General features: G+C 46.3%; 1 protein-coding gene across 1 annotated transcript in view; it reads right to left on the bottom strand.

Annotated features, from left to right (window-relative positions):
* TTYH1 (tweety family member 1) overlaps positions 1–25,146 on the bottom strand; it is a gene marked incomplete at its 5' end in the record, with an annotated part of 93,955 nt that extends 68,809 nt beyond the window's left edge. Inside the window, 2 exons of the mRNA XM_083378828.1 lie at positions 24,633–24,826; positions 25,135–25,146. Coding sequence (XP_083234954.1) covers positions 24,633–24,826; positions 25,135–25,146 — 206 coding nt within the window. The remainder of the gene's footprint in view (positions 1–24,632; positions 24,827–25,134) is intronic.
* Positions 25,147–25,902: the final 756 nt, after the last annotated feature.

A 25,902-nucleotide genomic window follows, 5' to 3' on the forward strand; every position in this document is an offset into this window, starting at 1 on the left:
GAGATGAATTTCACATAGCCTATGAAGACGTTTGGTAGGAAGATGAACCAACTGTGGGAATTACAAATGTCTACGGAGACTCTCAGTCATCCAAGTCATGGTTGTCCCAAAGGTGCTGTTTCAAAAGGCAACTGGACTTTCTTTGCTTTTTCCTTGAACACATTTCACTTCTCATCCAAGAAGCTTCATCGGTTCTGGCAGAATGGTGGTGGTGGTGGTGGGGCTGGAAGGATTAGTTCGGTCAGGATGGGGGTGGAATGGAAGGATTTTACTTCTTTGCAGTTATCTGGTTGTTAGCACTCTCTCTGAGAGCTGTTGAGACCACTTGCGGGGGTTTATCTGTGCCCACAGGGTCACCTGAATCAGAGTGCAAATGGATGTAGAATCTTCTTGGAACTGCTAAAAGGACTGCAGTAGACAGGAGATAGGTGGTGTCTTATCTCTCCCCCTCTGTGAGAGGGGTTGTTCAATTTTAACCTAAAGCTGGGGTGCCCAGCCGCCAAGATGTGGCCCACTACTGGGCTGTGAGCTGTTAGGAACTGGGCCACAGAAGCGGCAGGTGAGCACGCACACACGCATCCCCACTTGCACAAGCAGTGGGCGAGTGCCTGCATGCATGTGGAATGCTTGCCAGGAGCTCGGGCGGAACCATCCCCTCTCCCCCTCCTCGCCGGTCCACAAAGCTGGAAAGGTTAGGGAACTCCGACCTAGATGGCCTCTTTTACCCTTTTTTCAAACCAATGGTCCTCTCTATCCAGAATGTGGACTTTGAATAATACACTTTGAACAGCATTATACTTTGCTTCTTCAAAGAATGAGAAGAGAGCACCGGGGGTACCTCCCGTTTTGATCCTTTTAGACATAAAGGAAGGCATGATCTATATTTTGGGGGAAGGGAAAGCATAGGTAGGAAACTGAAAATGCCTCATTCAAATCGGAAAGAAAAACCAAAACTTCCCCGTGCCTTAAAAAACAGAGGTATCTTAAGGCAGGGGTCCCCAACCCCCGGTCCGTGGACCGATACTGGGCCGCGACATGCCAGCAACCGGGCCGCACAAAGAAGCAAAGCCCCATCTGTGGGATGCAGGAGCACACAAAACCACACACCCTCCGGTCCAAGGAAAAAACTTCTCTCCACGGAACCGGTCCCTGGTGTGCAAAAGGTTGGGGACCTCTGTCTTAAGGTACCTTGCATGGCAAAGAAAGGTTTTACTTATCACAGGAAGCTACAATATAATTTGTTCCATTCCTATGTTGTGATTTGTGGCTTACTATTTTGTTCAAGTGCAGTTACTCCAGTTAGAATCCTTAATTTATGGCTTAGTGTGCTACGGGAACTCAGCCAACACAGATCTAATTATATATACTCAGTTTACTGTGTGAAACCAGCCATAAAGTTGGTTTGGTTTTTACTTGGCTCACTATATACAAATTTGTAAAGTGGGTTGGAGGAAGCTATATCGATATCAGAACAACTAAGGACTATGTTAAGTTGCCTCAGGGATGGGGTGGGGTGAGATTAAGGCACTATCCTGGTAGAAAAAAAAGAAAAGAGTTGCTAAGGAGTGTTTGTGGCAGGGTAGGCAAGGCAAAAGCCCCGAGCCAAAGAAAAATAAACCAAATTATGCTCCCCATACTATTTCCACCGTCTGCCATTCCCATCCTAGCTAACTGTATGATTCCTCTGATATAAAGCTAGTTGATTTCATTTGATTGTCTTAAAAAACATAGCCAAAAGTCACATCTTCCAATCCTAATTTCTCTGATTGTTGGAACCTGCTTTTGTTGTCAATGGAGTGACAATGATGTACTCTCCATTTTACACAGGTGTTGTGTAAAGACAATGGAGCAAGTTAGATTCAAGGAGAAAAGATTCTTTGGGACATGCAGAGATGTTCTGTATGATTCCTCTATATCGGGGTGTTAAACTGCCGGCCCACAGGCCGGACACGTCACGAGGACCCAACGCATGGCCGGCAATGGGGGGAAATTTCGGATACGTCGTGTGACATCATGTGACATCATGTGAGTTTGACATGTCTGCTCTATATGATGATGCCTATATGTTTTCCTAGGGTCATCCCTCCACCCTTCGCAGCTTTGGCCCAATCCATGTTTGGTTTGGTTCAAGGATTGCTGAAATGTGCTAAGTGAGCATTCCCGTGTACTTTGAACCACTCCTATCTCTTCAGGTCCCTCAAGGGTTAGACTAGAAGACCTCCAAAGTCTCTTCCAACTTTGTTATTCAGATGCTTTAAGCATCCATTTCATCCTTCAAAGGATCTGTACTCCCTTCCAAAATGAGCAGTGACCCCACCACCACTTTTGAAGTAAGTTTGGCTCAACCTGTCTCCCAGTGTCAAGAAGGTAGTCCTTTATTTATTTATTTATTTATTTATTTATTTATTTATTTATTTATTTATTTATTTTTGGGACTTATATGCCGCCCTATCTCCCGAAGGACTCAGGGTAGCTAACTACAATAATCCTTGGTTCAAAGGATGAGAGATTGGGTATCCTTTTTGGGTGACAGTTCCACGCTACAGAACTCTAGCGAGGAGACATCTTTGTGCTGCCACCACGTGGCTGTTCTTGGGAAATTACCAATATGCTAATTGGGTCTGCCAGTACCTTCCCCCTTTGTGATGTATTTCCTATCCTGCTCATGATGCTGTACTAGGATCCACCCCTTCTGGGTTGGACTTCCTCCTTCTCCTTGCTCCCTTGTGTTCCATCCTCCATTGTAACATCTGAACACAAGCCATGCGGACAGTAATCCTGTTACTGTCTTTTGACCTTAAAGCTCCAGCCAGATTCACCTGACCACACCTTCTCTGCTGTAACCACCTTCTACATGCAAAATAAAGGTATTTCAGATGAACCAGGTGCTTTATGAGTTCACTGTCTGGAAAGGGCTGTTAAATGTGACTAAATTCGCTTAAACAGACCAATAAGTGTCTTAACAAGGAATTATATTCGCAATACAACTGCCTGTCCCAGAACAGTCAAAACACAGTTATTAATTTTTACTGCCTGCAATCCATTGTGTATGCATGTTATCTGCAAAGCTTAAGTGAAAAATCAGTGATCAATTTTACTGGCTGCATTGTGTGTGTTGTCTACAAGTAGGAAGTCAAGGATAACAATTATTCTTACTGGCTGCATGTGTTTACCTCAATCAAGTTTAAAGTCCAGTTAGAAATGTGTTTTAATTTCTAAAATCTGCAATTTAAAGTCTGTAACGTTTCTACAATAAAGTTTAAACAGTCAGGAAATGCAATCTGAATTCCTTCTCTTTGCATCCTTCATGTGCATGTTCTGGGTTTTGGGTTGCAGTTTGGGCACTCGGTCTCTAAAAGGTCCGCCATCGCAGTTCTAAACTGATCATTCCCAAATCCTACAACCGTTCTTCATATGTTTTTGTCTCCAGGCCTTTAATCATCTTAGTTGCTCTTCTCTGCACTTTTTCCAAAGTCTCAACATCTTTTTGTAATGTGGTGACCAAAACTGGATGCAGTATTCCAGGTGTTGCCTTACTAAGGTTTTATAAAGCAGTACTAATATTTCACGTGATTTTGTAAAACTGTTGTAAAACCTAGTTATATGACTACGGCAGGGGTTGGCAACCTAAAAAAGAAAAAGAGCCACTGGGAACCGGTTCCATCACAAATTAAAAAAAGAGGGAGCCGCGTGCGTGTGTCCATGCACGCGCATGCACAAAAAGGTTTTTTGCGCATGCGCGGACGCACGCGGCTGCCATTTTTTAAAAAATGAGATGGAACCGGTTCCCGGTTGCCCGACGGCGACGGCCCGTCTGCAAAGCTGCCGAAAGCGCCAGCTTAGCAGACGGGCCACGGCAGCTTCCTCAAAGAGCGGCGCCCCTGCCCATTCCGAGAGGTGCGCGCGCACCTCTCCGAACGACCGGAGGTGCGCGCGTACCTCCGCGCGAATGGGCAGCGGTGCCGCTCTTTGAGGAAGCTGCCGCGGCCCGTCTGTGAAGCTGCCGAAAGCGGCAGCTTAGCAGACGGGCCGCGGCAGCTTCCTCAAAGAGCGGCACCGCTGCCCGTTCGCGCGGAGGTACGCGCGCACTTCCCCAAAGGTTTGGGGAGGTGCGCGCGCAGCTCCGGTCATTCGGAGAGGTGCGCGCGCACCTCTCGGAATGGGCAGGGGCGCCGCTCTTTGAGGAAGCTGCCGCGGCCCGTCTGCTAAGCTGCCGCTTTCGGCAGCTTCACAGACGGGCCGCGGCAGCTTCCTCAAAGAGCGGCACCGCTGCCCATTCGCGCGGAGGTACGCGCGCACCTCCGGTCGTTCGGAGAGGTGCGCGCGCACCTCTCGGAATGGGCAGGGGCGCCGCTCTTTGAGGAAGCTGCCGTGGCCCGTCTGCTAAGCTGGCGCTTTCGGCAGCTTCACAGACGGGCCGCGGCAGCTTCCTGAAAGAGCGGTACCACTGCCCATTCGCGCGGAGGTACGCGCGCACCTCCGGTCGTTCGGAGAGGTGCGCGCGCACCTCTCGGAATGGGCAGGGGCGCCGCTCTTTGAGGAAGCTGCCGCGGCCCATCTGCGAAGCTGCCGAAAGCGGCAGCTTCGCAGACGGGCCGCAGCAGCTTCCTCAAAGAGCGGCACCGCTGCCCATTCGCGCGGAGGTACGCGCGCACCTCCGCCCATTCGGGGAGGTGCGCGTGCACCTCTCCAAACGGGCGGTGCCACTCTCCATTTGGGGAGGTTTGGGGAGGTGCGCGCGCAGCTCCGGTCATTCGGAGAGGTGCGCGCGCACCTCTCGGAATGGGCAGGGGCGCCGCTCTTTGAGGAAGCTGCCGCGGCCCATCTGCTAAGCTGGCGCTTTCGGCAGCTTCACAGACGGGCCGCGGCAGCTTCCTGAAAGAGCGGTACCGCTGCCCATTCGCGCGGAGGTACGCGCGCACCTCCGGTCGTTCGGAGAGGTGCGCGCGCACCTCTCGGAATGGGCAGGGGCGCCGCTCTTTGAGGAAGCTGCCGCGGCCCATCTGCGAAGCTGCCGAAAGCGGCAGCTTCGCAGACGGGCCGCAGCAGCTTCCTCAAAGAGCGGCACCGCTGCCCATTCGCGCGGAGGTACGCGCGCACCTCTCCAAAGGTTTGGGGAGGTGCGCGCGCACCTCCGCCCATTCGGGGAGGTGCGCGTGCACCTCTCCAAACGGGCGGTGCCACTCTCCATTTGGGGAGGTTTGGGGAGGTGCGCGCGCAGCTCCGGTCATTCGGAGAGGTGCGCGCGCACCTCTCGGAATGGGCAGGGGCGCCGCTCTTTGAGGAAGCTGCCGCGGCCCATCTGCTAAGCTGGCGCTTTCGGCAGCTTCACAGACGGGCCGCGGCAGCTTCCTGAAAGAGCGGTACCGCTGCCCATTCGCGCGGAGGTACGCGCGCACCTCCGGTCGTTCGGAGAGGTGCGCGCGCACCTCTCGGAATGGGCAGGGGCGCCGCTCTTTGAGGAAGCTGCCGCGGCCCATCTGCGAAGCTGCCGAAAGCGGCAGCTTCGCAGACGGGCCGCAGCAGCTTCCTCAAAGAGCGGCACCGCTGCCCATTCGCGCGGAGGTACGCGCGCACCTCTCCAAAGGTTTGGGGAGGTGCGCGCGCACCTCCGCCCATTCGGGGAGGTGCGCGTGCACCTCTCCAAACGGGCGGTGCCACTCTCCATTTGGAGAGGTGCGCGCGCACCACTGCCCGTTGGAAGAGGTGCGTGCGCACCACTGCCCGTTGGAAGAGGAGCGCGCGCACCGGGCGGCTAGGAGCCGCAAGGTTGCCGACCTGTGGACTACGGGATACTGTAAATGACCATCAATCCTGGCTGATTGCCAAGTGCTTGACATGCAGTCCTGTGACTGAAGGAGGCAACCATCAGAATTTCGGAACTGGATCATAAGTGTGCCCAAGGAGGTCCATCATAAGCAGCTAATGGTCATTAAGCAGCTAATCATAAACTGAGTACTACCCCTTGTCTGTTTCTAGTATTCTAACTGACTCCAACCAGCGTGATTTCTGAACTGTGATCTGCAGCTTAGCATTCTGATCTATTGTGGTTTGAGTAAACCATGGTTTAGTGCAATAGATGAATACAGGCAAAGAGACACTCAACTGCATTATGGGAAATATAAATATACATAAACATAAAAGGTCTCACTGAGGTAACCTTTTAAATTGTCCACAATGCCGTTGAACGAGACTGTGTTGCAGACAACCTGGGCACTGCACAGATTTAATTGGCTAGACAAGAACTGCATCAAAGAGGGGGGTAGAGGGAGCAGATGGGCATTTAGATCTCCCTGCTGCCCACCGAGTAGTAGCCAGGACTCCGGCAGCTCCCCTGCAACAGGGCTTAGAAGTGGGAGATTGAAAGATAATTTGGCCATTGCTTACTGGAGCCACAATGAGGTATTAATTAAAGTTCTAAGAAGTCCGCGCAAATGAACCGTACCATAGACAGAAGGTGTAAAGAGAGCTGTGAAGAAGTGCCAGGTAAAAAGCTATAACTAGGATATTTTAAAGAGCTGTTTAAAAAGAAAAAAGAAAAAAGGCTTGTGGCACAGAAGAAGAAAAGGACTTTTGTTTAGATGTCTCCAAAAAAGAAGGTTAGAAAAAGACATCCCACATTTTACGTGCTCGGAAATCTCAATTTTTAAAAAACTGAATTACCCATCACTGAGTTGAAAATGTTTACATAGCCTGCACATTTCATAGCTACTTCAAATACAGGTAGTCCTTGACTTATAACTATTCGTTTAGCGACTGTTCGAAGTTACACCAGCCCTGCAAAAAAGTGACCTATGAGCAATCCTCACATTTATAACTCTCAGCAACCCTACCTTTGGGTGCTTGGCAACAAGCATGTATTTATGGCGGCTGCAACATCTCGAGGTCACGTCATCACCATTTACGACCTTCCCAGCCGGCTTCCAACAATCAAAGTCAATGAAGGAAGTCGGATTTGCTTCGTGACTGCATGATTCACTTAACAAATGCAGCGGTTCACTTAGTAGCTAAAGCAAAGCTCATAAAATTTCATGTGACTCACTTAACGACCATAAAAACAATCAGGGGTGACTTACTTAACAACTGCCTTACTTAGCTAGGGAAATTCTGGTCCTAATTGGCGTTGTAAGTCAAGGACTATCTGTGTGCAATTTTGTGGTATCCATGGTGTTTTTTAAGCAATGAGAAAGTGAGAAAAAAACCAAACCAAACCGGATTCTCTATGGGGATTCCCAGTCATCCAAGTCATGATTGTCCTAAAGGTGCTTTTTCAGGAGGCAACTGGACTTTGTTTTTCTTTGAAGACATTTTGCTTCTCATCAGTAGCCCTTTCTCAACAGAGGGGGAGGGATACAACATCATCTATCTCCAGTCTACAACACGGTCTTTTCAGCAGTTCCAAGAAGGCTCTATACCAGGGGTCTTCAAACGTGGCCCTTTTATGACTTGTGAACTTCAACTCCCAGAATTCCTCAGCCAGGCACTCTGGCTGAGGAATTCTGGGAGTCAAAGTCCACAAGTCACAAAAGGCCAAGTTTGAAGACCCCTGCTCTACACCCATTTGCACCACTTCAGGTGACCTTCAGGACATAGGTAAATCTCCAGGTGACCTCATCAACTCTCCAGAAGAATGCAAATGACCAGCTGTCTGCAAGGAGTATAAATCCTTCCCTTCCCCACCATCCAGTCAGAGCTGAAGAAGCTTCTTGGATGAGAAGCGAAACGACTTCAAAGAGAAACAAGGAAGTCCAGTTGCCTCCTGAAAAAGCACCTGTGGGAGAAATAGGATTCTAGTAGTTGGGCTTGGATGCTATGATGGAACTCAATACTGTATCTGTCTGGAAGGCTGAAATTCAGGTTATGATTCTAAAACTTAAGGTAATAAGTAGTAGAACTGAGAAAACAGCTCTTCCCTTATATTGTTACTACACAAATATTGTCGGTTTTTTCAACTCAATGTCCTCCAGTGATGTTAGATTATAATTACAGGTAGTCCTTGACTTACCACCACAAAATTCAAGGTGCTGGTGATGACCTATAAAGCCCTACATGGCATGGGTCCGGATTATCTTAGGGAGCACCTGCTGCCAGCATCAACTTCCCATCGTCCTGTGCGCTCCCATAGAGAGGGCCTCCTTAGGGTGCCGCTGGTTAGGGAGTGCCGGCGGGTGATCCCCAGAGGGAGGGCATTTTCTGTGGGCGCGCCTGCCCTTTGGAATGATTTACCTGTGGAACTCCGGACCGCCCCCGATCTGCGTTCATTTCGCCGGGACCTGAAAACCTGGCTTTTCGATCTATCAGGCCTGGACTGAAGGGGTTTTAGCTTTTTAATATTGTTTTAATTGTTGGGCTTTAATTAATTTAATTCATTTTAATTTTATATTATCTTTTTATATTGCCTTATGTACAGGTAGTCCTCAAGTTACAACTGTAATGGAGCATGCCCATCACAGTCATAACTTGTGATGGTCGTAAAGCAGGTCAGTCACATGACCAATCTGATTTTTATGACCTTTTTTGTGGTGTTGTTAAATAAAGGCCATGGGGCTTAAGTGAACCAATGGTTTGCGATGACCGGGGTTTTGCCCAGAAAAGAAGTAAATGTTGGTTTTCAGCAAACTATCATAAAATGGGGTCATGTGACTGCAGGACGCTGCGAACGGTAGCAAATGTAGCCATGTTGCCAAGCACCTAAAATGTGGTCATGTGCCTGGGGGGGGGTCGGCAACTGTCAGAATGTTGAATCTAAGTCATAAATACTCCCAGGAAGGTCCATTGTAACTTTAGGTAAAGGTAAAGGTTCCCCCGCACATGCGTGCTAGTCGTTTCCAACTCTAGGGGCCGGTGCTCATCTCCATTTCAAAGCCAAAGAGCCACCGCTTGTCTGAGGACGTCTCCGTGGTCATGTGGCCGGCACTAGACACCAAAGGCGCACGGAACGCTGTTACCTTCCCTCCGTAGTGGTCCCTATTTTTCTACTTGCATTTTTTACGTGCTTTCGAACTGCTAGGTTGGCAGAAGCTGGGACGAGTAACAAGCGCTCACTCTGTCACGCGGCACTCAGGATTCGACCCACCAAACTGCCGACCTTCTGATTGACAAGCTCAGCATCCTAACCCACTGAGCCACCGCGTCCCTTATATTGTAACTTTGGACAGTGACTAATTGACTCGTCTTAAGTCAAGGACTACCTGCCCTTGATCTGAATCATGACTCAAATCGTAAGCTCTGCATCTTTGGGGCAGGCCTGCAACATGTGAAATACATGTGGACAAAGCAAGGGGCTTGTGTTGTGACTGTGGCATTGTGACTCTGCTAACATCACTCTATCCCCCCCAAAGCAATCCAGGATTGTTTAGTCAATATGATAGATAGATAGATAGATAGATAGATAGATAGATAGATAGATAGATAGATAGATAGATAGATAGATGATAGATAGATAGATAGATAGATAGATAGATAGATGATAGATAGATAGATAGATAGATAGATAGATAGATAGATAGATAGATAGAACTTTCACACAGACTGAAAACCAGCACAATAGGAAAATAACAGAGATGAATTGTTGTCTCTCTGCTGTCCATCAATCCTTTGCAAAATAACAACAAAACAAGAATACACACATGCAAGATGTTGTTTTTTTAAAAAGGTGCATGCCAAGACAGGGCCTATAGCCCACCTGATTTTGCTATGCAAATAAGAATTGGCCTAATTGAAAGGAAACGTGTCAGCCTCTTTTCTTCCTTCTAGGTAATGAATGTGTGTATGAAATCATAATAATACAGAAAGGGTACAGCTTCTATCACACCATAGTTTTCATCATTCTGAACAGCTGTTTCTTCATCTTGGCATCTTAAAGAGGTGTGTACCTCAGCTCCCAGAATTCCTCTGCCCGGGAAATTCTGGGAATTGAAGTCCACAACATCTTCCAGCTTCCAAGGTTCAGAAATATTGTTCTGTTGTTCACACTGTATTGCAGCGTGCAGCCAAAAAAAGCCAAAACAAATCTTGGTTGTATAAACAGAGGCATAGAATCAAAATCACATGAAGTGTTAGTACCACTTTATAAAGCCTTAGTAAGACCACACCTGGAATACTGCACCCAGTTTTGGTCACCACGTTACAGAAAAGATGCTGAGGCTTTGGAAAAAGTGCAGAGAAGAGCGACTAAGATGATTAAAGGCTTGGAAACGAAAACATATGAAGAACGGTTGCAGGAACCGGGTATGGCTAGTCTAGAGAAAAGAAGGACTAAGGGGGACATGATAGCAGTACTCCAGTATTTGAAGGGCTGCCACAAAGAAGAGGGGGTCAACTTATTTTCCAAAGCACCAGAAGGCAAGACAAGAAACAATGGATGGAAACTAACCAAGGAGAGAAGCAACATGGAATTAAGGAGAAACTTCCTAACAGTGAGAACAACAATTAACCAGTGGAACAAGCTTGTTTTCAGAGGTTGTGGGTGCTTCATCACTGGAGGTCTTGAAGAAGAGATTGGACAGCCACTTGTCTGAAATGGTATAGGGCAGGGGTAGGCAACCTTGGCTCTTTCGTGATTCGTGGACTTCAACTCCCAGAATTCCTGAGCCAGCCATGCTGAGGGGAAAGGGAGAGGTTTCCATGCTGAGACATGCTGCCTCAGGAATTCTGGGAGTTGAAGTCCACGAGTCATAAAAGAGCCAAGGTTGCCTACCCCTGGATAGGGTCTTCTGCGTGATCAGCGGGTTGGACTAGAAGACCACCAAGGTGCCTTCCAGCTCTATTTTGATTGATTGATTAAACCCTCTTGGCCACTCCCCAGACAACCTTGATTTAAGGAGCCAAAATCCACTCTTGAAGTTTTTTAGACAATTTCCTTTTCTTTCAGGATTAACCCAACACTTGTAGCATTCTCAGTTCTGTGTGTTAAATGGAAAGAACTATTTCATTCAGTATTTTTCTTAGCTTCTGCTGCCTAGAAAAGCTTTATAAAGTACATGTACATTAAGAAATACACTGTACGGCAAAGCAGATTAATTGTAGCATCTCACTTCCTTGCTAAATGCCTGTGTCTGTCAAGGCTTTCAAAAATTCAAAGAAACGTATTTGCGCTCAGTGACAGTCTGGTGTATTTGCCCTCCCTGCTTAACGAGGCAATAGCTAAGCTGATGTATTTCCACATGCCTTTGCAGATACCTGTTAACCTCAATTAATTTTAACTCCGGTTGGTTTTTTAGCTCAGCATCTTGTGCAAACACAGTCCATTTGGCTAGGTTATAGGTTAGTGGTTTGTGCAAAGCCAGCAAATGAATGAATTCAACAACCAGGTTAAACAGATTGCAGGCTCCAGCTATCACACCTGAAAAAAAGCCTTGAGGAATTCCAGCACAAACGAGTTTAACAGTTTATATCCCCATGCTCTATTCCATGCTCCTTCTTGAATGCAACTCTTTTAAAGACTGGGATGATGAAGGAGAAGCTAATTCCCATGGGAAGTACAGTGGTACCTTGGTACTCAACTGCTTTGAAACTCATCAAATTTGGTATTCAACGTATTTGACATGAAAATTTTGTCCCCAGTACAGGTAGTCCTCGACTTACAACCACAATTGGACCCCTAATGTTTGTTGTTAAGTGCGACACTTGTTGAGTTTTGCCCCGTTTTGCGACATTTCTTGTGCTAGTTGTTTTTATTTATTTTATTTATTTTTTTATTTTAATCCCATTTATATCCCGCCCTTCTCCAAAGACTCAGGGCGGCTTACAATTTAAGCACAAACCAATGTGCTTAGCAACAGCCTTCATTCTATGTATATGCCTGCTTATTAGGGCTTTCGCCCCCCCAAGCAGCATTATTACAAAGTCAGCTTAATTGCCCCCAACAATCTGGGTCCTCATTTTACCTACCTCGGAAGGATGGAAGGCTGAGTCAACCTTGAGCCTGGTGGGATGCGAACCTACACTAATTGCAGACAGCTGGTGTTACTTAAGGAGGCATTAGCCCACTGCTCCACCAAGGCTTTTAAGTGAATCACTGCGATTTTAAGTTAGTAACCCAGTTGTTAAGTGAATTTGGCTTTCCCATTGACTTTACTTGTCAGAAGATCGCAAAAGGGGGGGGGTCGCATGACCCCAGAACATGGCAACTGTCATAAATATGAACCAGTTGCCAAACATTTGAATCTTGATCACATGGCCACAGGGATGCTGCAAAGGTCGTAACAGAAATGGTCATAAGTCACTGTTTTCAGCGCCGTTGTAGCTTTGGGTGGTCACTAAATGTACTGTTGTAAGTCAAGGACTACCTGTACTCATCGTTTGTTTAGTATTCAATGCACAAGTGAGAACTTGTCGGTGTTGGCTGCTTTTTTTTTTATTGAAAAGTTTTAAAATACAGTTTTCCTTTAAAAAAAAACCCCTTCCCCCTCCCTCCTCCCCTCCCTACCTCCCCCCTTCCTCCCCCCTCCCCCCCTCCCTCCTCCCCCCCCTACCTCCCCCCAGCCCCCCTCCCCCCCCGGACTTCCCAGAGCTAAATACAAGGTATATATATATAAAAAAGCAATCATAAACAACCATATACTAACAACTATAAATTCTAAAATCCATCACTCTCTAACTTATATAGGATCAAACAAAACTTAGCATTATTAAATATATATAGAAGACTAAAATAGAAAAAGAAAAAAGAAAACGAAAGAAGACTTATTCGAATGCTACATAAAACTTCTTAACCCTATACTTGTTCTGGATAAACTCAATCCATTTTCTCCATTCCATAATATAACGTTCTTGCGAATGATCTTTCAAATAGGCCGAAATCTTCGCCATCTCTGCCAGGTCGGAAACCTTTAAAGTCCACTCTTCTATGGTCGGCAGTTCCTCTTTCTTCCAATATTGACCTATCAAAAGTCTTGCCGCCGTAATTAAGTTCAACATCAGCTTGGTGTCCACAGCTGTAGCGTCTGCAATTATTCCCAACAAAAAAAGTTGCGGACAAAACTTTATCCTCTGTTTAAAAATCTTCTTCATATTCCACCAGACTTTTATCCAAAAAGCCTTAACCTTCTTACATGTCCACCATATGTGAAAATATGTTGCGTCTTCATCACCACACCTCCAACACTTAGGCTGATAATTCGGATACATACTTGCAAGCTTTTTAGGATCTAGATGCCATCTATAAAACATTTTATAAAAGTTCTCTCTTAGATTTTGAGCTTGAGTGGTGTTGGCTGCTTTGTGATCTACTACAACAGGGGTCCCAAACCTCTGGGTTGTGGCCCAGTACCAATCCGTGGCCTATTGGCTACCAGGCTGTGGGAATGGCTGGCACCCTCCCCACTCATGCTAGTGCCACCACGTGGGTGCTAGAGGCCCCATTTGCGCATGTGTGGGGGTGCTAGCACCGCCACCAGCATCACATGGGCACTAGCGCCCCATTTCCGCATGCATGTGGTCACTACTGTCCCATTTGCACATGCATGTGGGTGCTAGCAGCCCGTTTGTGCATGGGCTCCAGCGCTGCCACCAGTGCCACTGTGGGTGCATGTGGCCCACTTGTGCCTGTGCACAGGTGCTAGTGCCACCACTGTGCGTGCACCCATTTTGCGCATGCACGCACGCACGCATGCGCACATACATTTTCCTGCTCCTGCCTTTCCCTCTGGGCCGCCAACCCAGAAAGATTGGGGAGCTCTGCACTACATTATTGCTTTGATTTTTGATACTCATTTTACCTGCTGGAACCAATTAACAATGAGTACCAAGGTACCACTGTAATTACGTTGCTTGTTGGATGTCTTATCATGTTGCCTCCCCCAATAACAAGGATTTCAAATTCAAACTAGTTGGGAAAATACTGAAGTCTAAGTACTCTGCCATGCACTTGGCCACGGGTAGGCAACCTCGGCTCTTTTATGACTCATGGACTTCAACTCCCAGCTATGCTGACTCAGGAATTCTGGGAGTTGAAGTCCATGAGTCATAAAAGAGCCAAGGTTGCCTACCCCTGCACTAGGCTGACAGAGCTGGAGCAGATCATAACAGGGCCAGTTTATAATCATGGATTCAGAACAGTGATGGCTGTTGTTTTAAGAATTAGAGAAGGAATAGGAAGTATTATCAGCTTTGAATAGGCCAGTGTTTCTCAATCTTGCAGACTTAAGATGCTGGCTGGGGAATTCTGGGAGTTGAAGTCCACATACCTTAAAGGGCTCAAGGTTGAGAAACACTGACCTAGGCCTAATAATTCACGGTGATTTATTCAACCGTTGTCCAACTTGTTAGTTAAAAACATCTATGAAAAGTTGTCAGTGAACAAATGAAGCTGACTGAAAGGACCACTGTATACTGTATGACAGGGTTCTTCAAACTTGGCCCTTTTATGGCTTGTGGACTTCAACTCCCAGAATTCCTCAGCCAGGCACGCTGGCTAAGGAATTCTGGGAGTTGAAGTCCACAAGCCATAAAAGGGCCAAGTTTGAAGAACCGTGCTGTATGAGTATACTCAGCCCACCCGTTCATAAATGTTGTGAAGACCCTTATTAAAGCTAACCATTTTCATAAAGGCTTTTTGTTACACTCCTCTGTCCAATTTATAGAGACCTAGTATTAGGGCTGTGGACAGTCTACCCCTCCAAGAAAGAGAAAGTGATCTGGCCTCATTCAGCTCACGTGCTGAATAGTTCCATAGAAAACAACACAACAAAATTTTCAGTCAGTGGGTTGTGTTGTTCACACTGGCCTCAATATACTTTATGCCCCCATTTTCCCTTTGGTCAATTTCAACAAACTGGCCTCTACCACTTGGTTTATCACTGCCCATGTTTTTCTCCTGAATTCAAGAAGTCTACTCACCTGCCTTTTTATTCTCATAATTACCTAGTAAGACACTTGCAGAGATGATTGAAGGGGAAATACCGCTTACAAGGGGGGAAAAGTGGGACAAGCTAATTTTACTTTTAATTAATTATAAGGCTGGAATGGGACCACAGATCACATCACAATGGCACACTTTGGAAGCCTAGAGCTCCAAAATTGGTCCATGTCATTTGTATTAAAAAGGACGCCCAATAGCGGATTGTGAAAACAACTCAGATTGGGGAAAGAGCCCAAATTAAGAGTATTTGTTGATTTTTTTCATTTGGGATATCTAAAGTTAAAGCATGTTTAACACAGGTGTCATTTTAATTTCAGGTCATGCTTCTGTGAGGTTTATTGCTCAAACCGCCATTCGTTCTTTGAATTATCTATGAAGGTATTTTTGCTGAATTATATGTATTTTATGAAGCAGAAATATTAATTCATGGGTATCACAGAAAAAGTAGCATGAATTAGCCACAGCTACATTTTAAAATGAGAAATCTAAAGAATTGTTATTATTTTATGCATACCACCTATATCTGGCGCTGTATAAACCTTTGTCCTCTGCTAAACACAAACTTAAATACTGTAAGTGTAAGCAATACCAGTACTGTCCACAACAAAATATATAAAAAAATCAAGATGGCAGCAACCATACAGTGAAAACTCTTCTCCATTCTTAGATACTTTGTCAAACATTAAAAAGGGCCAAGGTTTGGTTCACAGGACTGTGGCCACCATCTTTTTAACCCCTTGTATGGTGATATCCGTCAGCTTTATATTTCCAAAAAATTCTTTCTAGAACATCACATTGTAGATTACAATGATTTTCAAACCAGGAGAGAAATGTCGTAAATATTGTACCATCTACTTGGGATATAAATGGAAAGGTATAAATGGATTCCATTCATCACTCAAAATTTTAAAAAAAATTCTTCTGAATTCTATAATTCAAATTGTTCATCAGTGACTGTTTTTAGCTTGTCTGTTTTGTTTTGCTTATGCTTCGAATTGCTTTAATTTAGTATTTCATTTTGGAAGCCACTCAAAGTCTGCCAGAATGGGCCGTTATAATAAATTTTAACGCAATAAGAACAGAAGCTGAGATTCCTGTTTCCAGAAGGGAGGGCATTGTCTTCATCACAGGACAAGCTTATTCATCTTACTTTATTAAATTGTCACTGTGATTAAATCTATGAAATTGGAAGACTCCTGGTAGAGATAGTTTTGAAAACTGATTGGCATAAAAAGTATATTGGGGTTCTATCTCCCTTAGAAGGTCCACAAGGAACATTTTACAAATAAAATCCTATCTTTTAGTCTTTGATAAGGCTGGGCAAAATCTCTACTATCTGTTCTCACTATAGACCTCATTGCTTGATAAAAACAGATGCTAAGATGCTAACAACGAAGTTTGTTTTGTTTATAAAATATATTGGTTCCTCATCTAACCAAAAGGTAACTCTGGCACAGCTTACAGAGATAAAAAAAAATACAGCTACATTAAAACATGAATAAACTAAAACCGAACATTAAAACCTAAGGACACGTGGGGAGGGCGGGGGCAAAATGGGGGGGGGAGGTGGGATCTGTTGAATGGGGGCAGGTGGGATCTACCTCCACTGTGCTGTTCTCCCATTGGGGCCCTAGTCTAACTGGCAGAGCCAGGTCTTTAGGCCCTTCCAAAAGGATAGGAGGATTGGGGCCAACCTCACATTCCAGAGGACAGGAACAACAGCAGAGACCCCACCAGTCGGAATATTCAAATATTCAGGCTGACAGAACCGGCAGGAGTGGTTCAATCCCAGAGGGTTGAGACAGTCTCTCAAGTAACCTGGGCCCATGCCACGAAGGGCTTTAAAAGTGAAAAGTTGGCCCCGTACATTACAGACTGTTTTTCCAACTGTAGCTCAAGCTGGATTTACCCTAGGCCAGAGGTAGGCAACCTTGGCTCTTTTATGACTCGTGGACTTCAATTCCCAGAATTCCCGAGCCAGCCCTGCTGAGAGGAAAGGGAGAGGTTTCCAAGCTGAGCCATGCTGGCTCAGGAATTCTGGGAGTTGAAGTCCACGTGTCATAAAAGAGCCAAGGTTGCCTACCCCTGCCCTAGGCGGACAGGTTTCTTATAATACTAGAATTTAAATTGATGTTCTTGCTTTAACTCAAAATAAATGAAACCCAGCAGATCTTATTTCTTCAAAACTAAAGGTTCTGCAAAAGTTTTATACAGATAGTCCTCGGTTTACAACAGTTCATTCAGTGACCGTTCAAAGTTGCAACGTCATTGAAAAAATAGCAATAGCACTTAGACTTACATACCGCTTCATAGGGCTTCCCAGCCCTCTCTAAGCGGTTTACAGAGTCGGCATATTGCCCCCAACAATCTGGATCCTCATTTTACCGACCTCGGAAGGATGGAAGGCTGAAAGTGATTTATGACCATTTTTCACACTGATGACCGTTGCAGCATCCCCATGGTCACATGACCAAGATTCAACTGCTTGGCGACTGGTTCATATTTATAACGGTTACAGTCCCGGGATCCTGTGATCCCCTTCTGCGATCATCTGACAAGCAAAGTCAATGGAGAAACCAAATCCACTTAACAACCCCATTATTAATTTAATAACTCCAGTGATTCACTTGCCAAATTGGAAAGAAAGGTTGTCAAATGGGGCAAAGTTCACTTAACAAATTTCTCACTTAACAACATAGGTTTGGGCTCAGTTCTGGTTGTAAGTTGAGGACTACCTGCATTGTGAATTGACAAGATTTATTCAGCTCTTAAATTAGGGATTATTATTAATAGTGTGCCCTTCTCCTTGGTCAAACATGTGTTGAAATGCACATCAGGGATGTCCTCTTTAATTTAGCTTTAGGACCGTTTTTGCAATTTAGGTAGAAATTGTAAAACTATAAATTAGATTGCCTGGGGGAGAAACATAGCATTTTATATTTCCTTGATAATGTCCTTTGTCAGAAGAAAATGTCTGTTCCTAATCTTACTGCATTTGCACATGAGTTTGGAATAATCTCTGATTACTTTTTGAACTGGTGTAAATCCTACTTGATGGTACTGGTCACCCTCTGACCCCTTTGCTTATCTTGACTACAGAAGATTTCTCAGCTAGTAAACTTGAATTTACTCCTTGCTTGATGTCAGTACAGATCTAGACAGATGGTTGAAAACTCTCGCGTGTATTTGAAGTAAGATAAATGTCATTACAATGAATACCACTCAAGGCTTAGTTTCTATATTTCCCATGTATTTCCATTACATAATTTCAAATAAATGCAAAACACAATGGATACATTTCTTGGCAAGGATGTCCTATAATATTTTCACTTGAGTATATTATAGCTACTATTAAGAAAGGTGATTTGAATGTCTCCTGCGCCCTCCCTTCCCCTGTACATCACTAAGCATTTATCTTAGCATCAGTTACTGACTAGCATTAAAAGTATAAACATTTTCTCTCTTCTTTCGGCTGAAATTGGGAATTACTATTATGGTTCATCGCAAAGTCAGCCAGATGTTCTGACTGGGTTTGGCATTTTTATCCACCTATCGAGTCCTTCCCAAGGACCTGGGATAGGGATGTTGATTTTTAATGGTGTTATAATTATCTTCACAGAATGTAAGCTGTTCTGAGTAAAGCTGCCTTTTGCAATTGACCAATGGTGAGTTTGTCAATGCCAGTGATGTTTAAGTGGTGTTCCTGTTGTTGTTATTATTCTTGGACCCCGTTGAGACTGAGATCCTGACAAGTACTGGCATCCCTGTTTGTGTAGTTTCATATGTATGGTACACTTCAAGCTGCAAGTCACATATTGGAAATATTGGATTGCAAACACGTTTATCCATGAGAAGCTTATATTTATGGGGGGAAAAATCTAAGCTATATAAATGACTAGCATTTAATATGTCTTTTGGGTAAACTGGTCCTCTTATAACAGACATGTCAAACACAAGGCCCGGGGGCCGGATCTGGCCCGCGAAGTGGTTTCATGTGGCCCGCAAAGCCATCCTGGAAACAGTGAGGGAACGGCCCCCACTGCCTTGGCCCTGGCCCAGAGACCCTCCTTCTGCCAGAGACCCTCAGATCTGTCCCACTCCTGCCCAGGCCCCCATAGGCACCCTTCATGCGAACGTTGTAGACCTGGCTATGCCCACCCAGTAGGCCATACGCACTCTAGCCACACCCACACAGTAGGCCACACCCACCCTGGCCACACCCACCCGGCCCCTTAAGGCAACCGCAATGCTGATGTGGCCCTCAATGAAATTGAGTTCGACACCCCTGTCTTATAACATCATCCTGGATCCACTCAGCTCTGAGAAAACTTTTAAAAAGTTTTGCAGAACTAAAAAAAAAAATCATTTGTCTCTGAGGGCTGCTTAGCAAATATGTGCAGCTTAGATATTTGTTACCTCTTCTGTTATGTCAGTCTTCCCAAATAGACCAGACAGGGGAAAAAACCCAAATAAACTAAAGCTACATTAACAGAATCTAGCAAGTCTGAAAGTAAAATTCTCCGGCAGTCACCAAGCCTTCTGAGCCTTTTGTCCCACCCACTGTGCAGCTATGGGCTATGCTGCCTCTTATCTGACTGCTCTCTAGGCAGCATCTCTTCATGCCATCTCACAAGATCATCCCCTTGTATCATTAAATTCCATCAAGTTAGACATTCAGGAACAATTATCTGTGTGTCCTAAGTCAACAGTCCTTTTCTTTGAAGGATGTTGATGGAATTGATTTTACTTATTTCAATTTACTGCAGTTGGGACCAGCAACTCAGCTGCTACATGAAGCAGTCGCCAAGTGAATAATCACGTAACCGTGACTGTGCTTATGATTTTACATAGAATACGTATTAACTGGTTGGAGTGGCAAACACGTAACTGAGAGAAAGACTATGCAAATGTCGTAAATGCAGGTATTGGTCGCAAAGTTACATTTCCGGCACTGTGGTAACTCTGAATGGTCACTGAGACAGTTGCTAAGTGAGGATTATGTGTAGATGATTGCCTATCTTAAATCCATGACTCTGAATGTCTGACAACCGTTTTAAAAACAGCATATAACAGCATGTAGAAATCAGTACACCCCTCCAGCAGCAAATTATCACAACCGTTGCACAGGCTCTGCCACACATCCAGAACCCTAAGCTTGGTGACACAATCATGCCAACAGGATTAATGCTACTCTAATCTCCAGAGTGATGATGTTCCACCATGACAAACAAAGACTGTCTTCCTGCATCCTGCTGGATGACATTCTCTAATAGATGGGGTCCTGGACCATGACTGTTTCACTGGACCTGATGGCACGGGTAGGCTCATGCCATGAAAAGGTTACTGGGTAATTATCAGCATCTCGGATTGAATTTAGAAACATACTGGCAACCAATGAAGCTCACATAATTTATTTATTTATTTAATTAGTTTTCTATACCGCCCTATTCCCAAAGGACTCAGGGCGGTTTACAGGGCAATATTTAAAAGACAATATAAATTAAGATAAAAATAGAATTAAAAAGAATTAAATTAATAATAGCCCAACAATAAAACAATGTTAAAACTTAAAACTAAAAACCCCCTCAGTGCAGGCCAGATAGATCGAAAAGCCAGGTTTTCAGGTCCCGGCGAAACGAGCACAGGTCGGTGGCAGTCCGGAGTTCCACAGGTAAGTCATTCCAAAGGGCAGGCGCACCCACAGAGAATGCCCTCCCTCTGGGGATCACCCGCCGGCATTCCCTGACCGGCGGCACCCTAAGGAGGCCCTCCCTATGGGAGCGCACAGGACGATGGGAAGTTGATGCCGGCAGCAGGTGTTCCCTTAGATAGTCCGGACCCAAGCCATTTAGGGCTTTATAGGTCATCACCAGCACTTGCCTGCACCACTGCATTTTGTACCTGCTGCAGCTTCCAGATGTTCTCCAAGGGCAGCCCCCTGTCAAGCACATAGCAGTAGTTAATTTTGTGACTTTTGAAATTGCTTATGTGCCATGAGGTCAGTATCAATAAGAGCCATGGTGGTCAAAATGCAGTGTTGCAGGTTGACTCTGCCCACTGCCAGGAGTTCGATCCTGAGTGGTTCAAGGTTGACTCAGCCTTCCATCCTTCCAAGGTTGGTAAAATGAGGACCCAGATTGTTAGGGGAAATATGTCGACTCTGTAAACCGCTTAGAGAGGGCTGTAAAGCACTATGAAGCGGTACGTAAGTCTAAGTGCTATTGCTATCAGCTCTTCACAACCAAGTAGATAGATTTTTCTCCAGGATGACCTTGAGCATTGGATCCAGATGCAGTTCAGTGGTGAGAAAAGTAAGGTTCTGCACTTAGGCAGGGAAAACCCAATGTGCAGGTACAAAATAAGCAGTACCTGGTCAACAATAATGCATGTGAGAGGGATGTAGGTGTCCTGGTGGACCACCACTTAAGTATGAGCCAGAGGTTTGCTGCAGTTGCCCCAAAAGCCAATGCATCAACAGAGGGATATTATCATGATCGCCAGAAGTGATAGGAATTCTCTATATTGTGCTAATGAGGCCACACTTGGAATACTGCATCCAGTTCTGGTCACCAAGATACAGAGAAGATGCTGAGGCCCTAGAAAGAAGGCAGAGAAAAGCAGCAAAGATGGCAAGGAGCCTGCGGGCTAAATTGTAGGATGAATGGCTAAGGGAACTAGGTAGGTTTAGCCTAATGGAGAGAAGACTTGGTGGTGGTGGGGGGGGGTGACACAATAGCCATCTTCCAATATTAAGGGCGGTCACAGGGAAGAGCAGGTTGATTTATTGCCCCTGAGGGGAGGACAAGAAGCAGTTGGTGGAAGCTGGTCAGAGGGACATTCAACCTGGAAGCAAGGAGGAATTTCATGACACTGAGGAGAACAATTAATCAATGGAACAATTTGCCTCCCAGAGTTGTGGGTGCTCCATCTCTGGAGGGTTTCAAGAAAAGATTAGACCACCATTTCTCCAAGATGGCATAAGGACTCCTACCTTGGGCGGGGGAGGGGGACTGGCACACTTCCAAGATCTTCCCTTCCAACCCTGATCTGATACTCTGACATTATTCTCAATATGTCAGAGTATCAGAGTATCAGTAAGCAATGTGAAATCAGTTCACTACGACCTTAACAAGGTGTTTAAATACATTAACAACAAGAGAATTGTTTTGTAGATCGTGGACATTTTATGGGTCAAAATTACCATGGTGTTAGAGATATAATTCAGCGGCTGGAACATGAACTCATATGATTTGGTCTTGTCTTATTACTGTTGCAATGTGAGTTGACACTGGTTTGGATCAACAGTGGTATATTAAGGAGGCATGCGATATTGGGTATATGACCAGGATTTAGTATCTACCAAGGTATCAAGAATTGTGGATTTTTTTCAGTCATGGGTTTAGATAAAAGAGATATAACATTAGTGGGAGAAATCTACAGCTGATTTAAAGAAATGGATGGATATATGTTGTTTGTCGACACTAAAAAAATTTTTTTTCCTCTGACAGACAAAAAAAAAGTTCTAAAAGATATAGTAGAACTTTTTGGAAATGTTTTATGATCGACCTTCCTTCTTTCTCCCTCCCTCCCTCCCTCTCTTCCTTCTCCCATTTGTTCTATGATTCGTGCTGCTATATGCATTTGTATTTTTTAGCAGTTTGCACAACACAATTACTTTAAAAGTGAGCATTTTTAAATGGGCAGATATCTACCTATTCCCAGATATGTAGTTTTCCAAGTTCCTTAGGTCATATTTGATTAAAAAGAAGCAAAAGATCAAGAAATAAAATGTTGGATTGTGACTAGCTAAATGGAAATTACACAGGTGAGTGCTTGTAATTTTGTGCCGACCAGTTTGCTAAGCCACGTTTGCTTTAAACCACAGCTTGCTGAAAAAGTTACAAGTGCCTGTGTCATTGCTCATGATTTACAAAGCAGAGTGGCTGAGTTTGCACAACATATCAAGACAAAACTCATCAAGTGATGGCTTGTGAAAATTGGTACAGATAGTATGGCTGCCGTGTACTCTGTTATGCTAGATAATATGGCTGCTTTCAAGCAAACAGAGATGTTACTTGTGAATCCACCAAACACAGCACTGGTTGGTATCCACTTCCACAACCGGTGCAGCACTTTTTCTCAGCGACACAACTGTTGGAACATTGCCAGCTATATCCACGCTCACTTGGTTCCTCTGATCATATCTTTCTATGGGACCTTCTCTAGACCAGCCTGTCTACAGAACTCAATTTCTAAGTAACACCGCAACGCAATCTCCTCCAACGTTGCACTTTCCTGGTGTGTTAGTTCTGTGATTTTCGTGATTCCCACCAACATGGCCAAAGACATTCCACCACATCTGGAGGGCGCCAGGTTGGGGAAAAAAGGGTACCACTAGGCTGCTTAAGGCCACTGAATGTCACCCAACAGAGGAGGAGGAGGAGGGCTATCCAAAATTCTGCACATTGTCAGATTCGGCTTAAGAGAAGAATCTGAATTTTCTTGCCTGCTGTAACCTCAAGGGAGATCACGGATGCTCCTCCAACTCTGCTCCTTCCTGCTGCCTTTCACCCCCATCCTCAGTTCCCTTACTCTGATCCCTTCCGTTTCCATTCCTTCTCCATCTCTCCCTACCCCGACTTCATACCGATCTGCTCCTCCATCTTTCCCAGGGCTGGTCTCCCTCCGGATCTCTCCCATCCCTTCGCCCCTCCCTTCACCGCCTTCCCCCCCCCACCCCCCCCACGGGTTCTCCAGTCCATCCTACCCCTTCCCAAAATGCTTCCCAGGAATCAGGCTGGCTCGCCCTTCCCTCCCTCCCGCCTTCCTCCGAGTCTCACTTTCCCCCCCCTCTGCCCCGGGGCTTCCCTCCCCCCCTCCCTCTGCCCCGCACGCTTCGCCTCTGCCCCATCCTATTCCGAGAGTCCCCCCCTTTTTTCCCCCACCCCTCTTCTGCCCCTCTTGTCTTTCTTTGCCCCTGATCGCCCCCTCCCTCCTTCCCTCCCTCCCTCCACCGAGATTGCTCGGCGCTGCGCTGCTGTTCGATTCGCTTTATTCAAGTCTTCCACTCCCGCCCCGCTTTCTCTCTCTCTCTCTCTCTCTCTCTCTCTCTCTCTCTCTCTCTTCAAGTCTTCCACTCCCGCTCCGCTTTCTCTCTCTCTCTCTCTCTCTCTCTCTCTCCAAGTCTTCCACTCCCGCCCCGCTTTCTCTCTCTCTCTCTCTCTCTCTCTCTGTCTCTCTCTCTCTCTGTCTCTCTCTCTCTCTCTCTCTCTCTCTCTCTCTCTATTCAAGTCTTCCACTCCCGCTCCGCTTTCTCTCTCTCTCTCTCTCTCTCTCTCTCTCTTTATTCAAGTCTTCCACTCCCGCTCCGCTTGTCTTCCGCTCCGCTTTCTCTCTCTCTCTCTCTCTCTCTCGCTTTATTCAAGTCTTCCGCTCCGCTTTCTCTCTCTCTCTCTCTCTCTCTCTCTCTCTCTCTCTTTCTCTCTCTCTCTCTCTCTCTCTCACACACACACACACACACACACACACACACACTCGCTTTTCTCCCCGGCTTCATCCATCAGCCGCCTTCCTCCGCCTCCCGCCTCTCTCTTCTCCCCTCGCCTCCGTCCCCGGCTGCCTTGCCTGCCGGCTCCCCACTCATGTCCTAGCGAGCCCCCCCCCCGGTCCCGTCTCTCTTCACCCCACGCCTTCGATGCCCACGTTCCCACGGGCGGTGGTGGTTGTGGCGGGGGGGGGAGGAGGAGGAGGAAGGAGGAAGGAGACTCACCTGCTGGTAACCCAAATCCTCCGGCGCAAATTCGCTCCCCGCCGCCTCGAACTGGAAGTTGATGTGCGGCGCCTGGTGCAGAAGGAAAGTCCACCACGAAGCTCGGTACTCCTGGGGGGACCCCATCTTTCCCTCGCGGGGCGGCCGGATGCGCCGGCGCTGCTCACCGTGCTGGACGTCGCCCTCCCTCCATGCTGGCGAAGGGACGGGTTTGGGAAATGGAGTGAAGAGAGACTCTGCAAAACCTCAGGGCTTATCCGCGCGGGATATTGGGGGGGAGGGAGGGAGGGAGGGAGGGAGGGAGGGAGGGGGATTGTGGGGAAATCGGGGAGGGGGGGCGAAAGAGAAAGCTGGTTGGGAACGGGGAGAGAGGATGGAGCAAGGCGCAGAGCCATCTAGCGAACGTGTCCGTTAAGTCACCCAATTTTGGCTTGCCCTGCCAGAGACTGAGAGCGGGGCTCCCCCCGGTGGTCTTCACCTTCTACGCCAGGGCTTTTCCAACCTTTTCACCCATTCTGCCACTTTTAGGATGGGGCAACATCCGAGTACCCACCAGTCGCCTAGCAAGGGGTCAAAAACGTGATGGCCAAAAAAAAAAAAAAAAAGAAAAGAAAAAAGTGATGAAGTACAGGTAGTCCTCGACTTACAACAGTTCGCTTAGTGACTGTTCGAAGTTACAATGGCACTGAAAAAAGTGCCCCCCACCCCCAAGCCACAGCCGAGCAAGACACCTGCCTGCCCGCCCGGCGGCACTCTTCCTCCTGTCTGAGGTTTTCATTGTTGTGAGCATTTCTGTTGAGGATTGGCAGCGGGGTGGGGTGAGGGTGGGTGTTTGGTTTTTATTTTCCCCCCCTCTGCTTTGGTGACTTCACATGACCCTGGGACACTGTGACTGTCATAAGTGTGAATAGTTGCCGAGCATCTGAATGTAAATCACAAGACCCTGGAGATGCTGCAACATTCCAGTTGATCGGCGCTTCTTCTGGGCTCAGCAGAAGCGCCAGGATCAACACTGAGCTCCAGCTGGATCCTGATCACTTCCACTGAGCCCTGACAGCCCTGCAGCTCCAGCCATCTCTCGCTCAGGCTTCTGCGGTGCTACCACTGCTTCAGCCCCTCCCCCACTACCACTTTTCTAGGATGGTCGCGTACCACCTGCTAGGTGCCAATGTACCACAGGTGGTACCCATACCATTGGTCGAAAAGCCCTGTTCTACGCAATAAAGATAAGTCCCACTTAGCGGACCAGTTAGAGAGGTACAGACTTACA

The sequence above is a fragment of the Vipera ursinii genome, assembly GCF_947247035.1.
Source record: "Vipera ursinii genome assembly, chromosome: Z".
Taxonomy (NCBI): Eukaryota; Metazoa; Chordata; class Lepidosauria; order Squamata; family Viperidae; genus Vipera; species Vipera ursinii.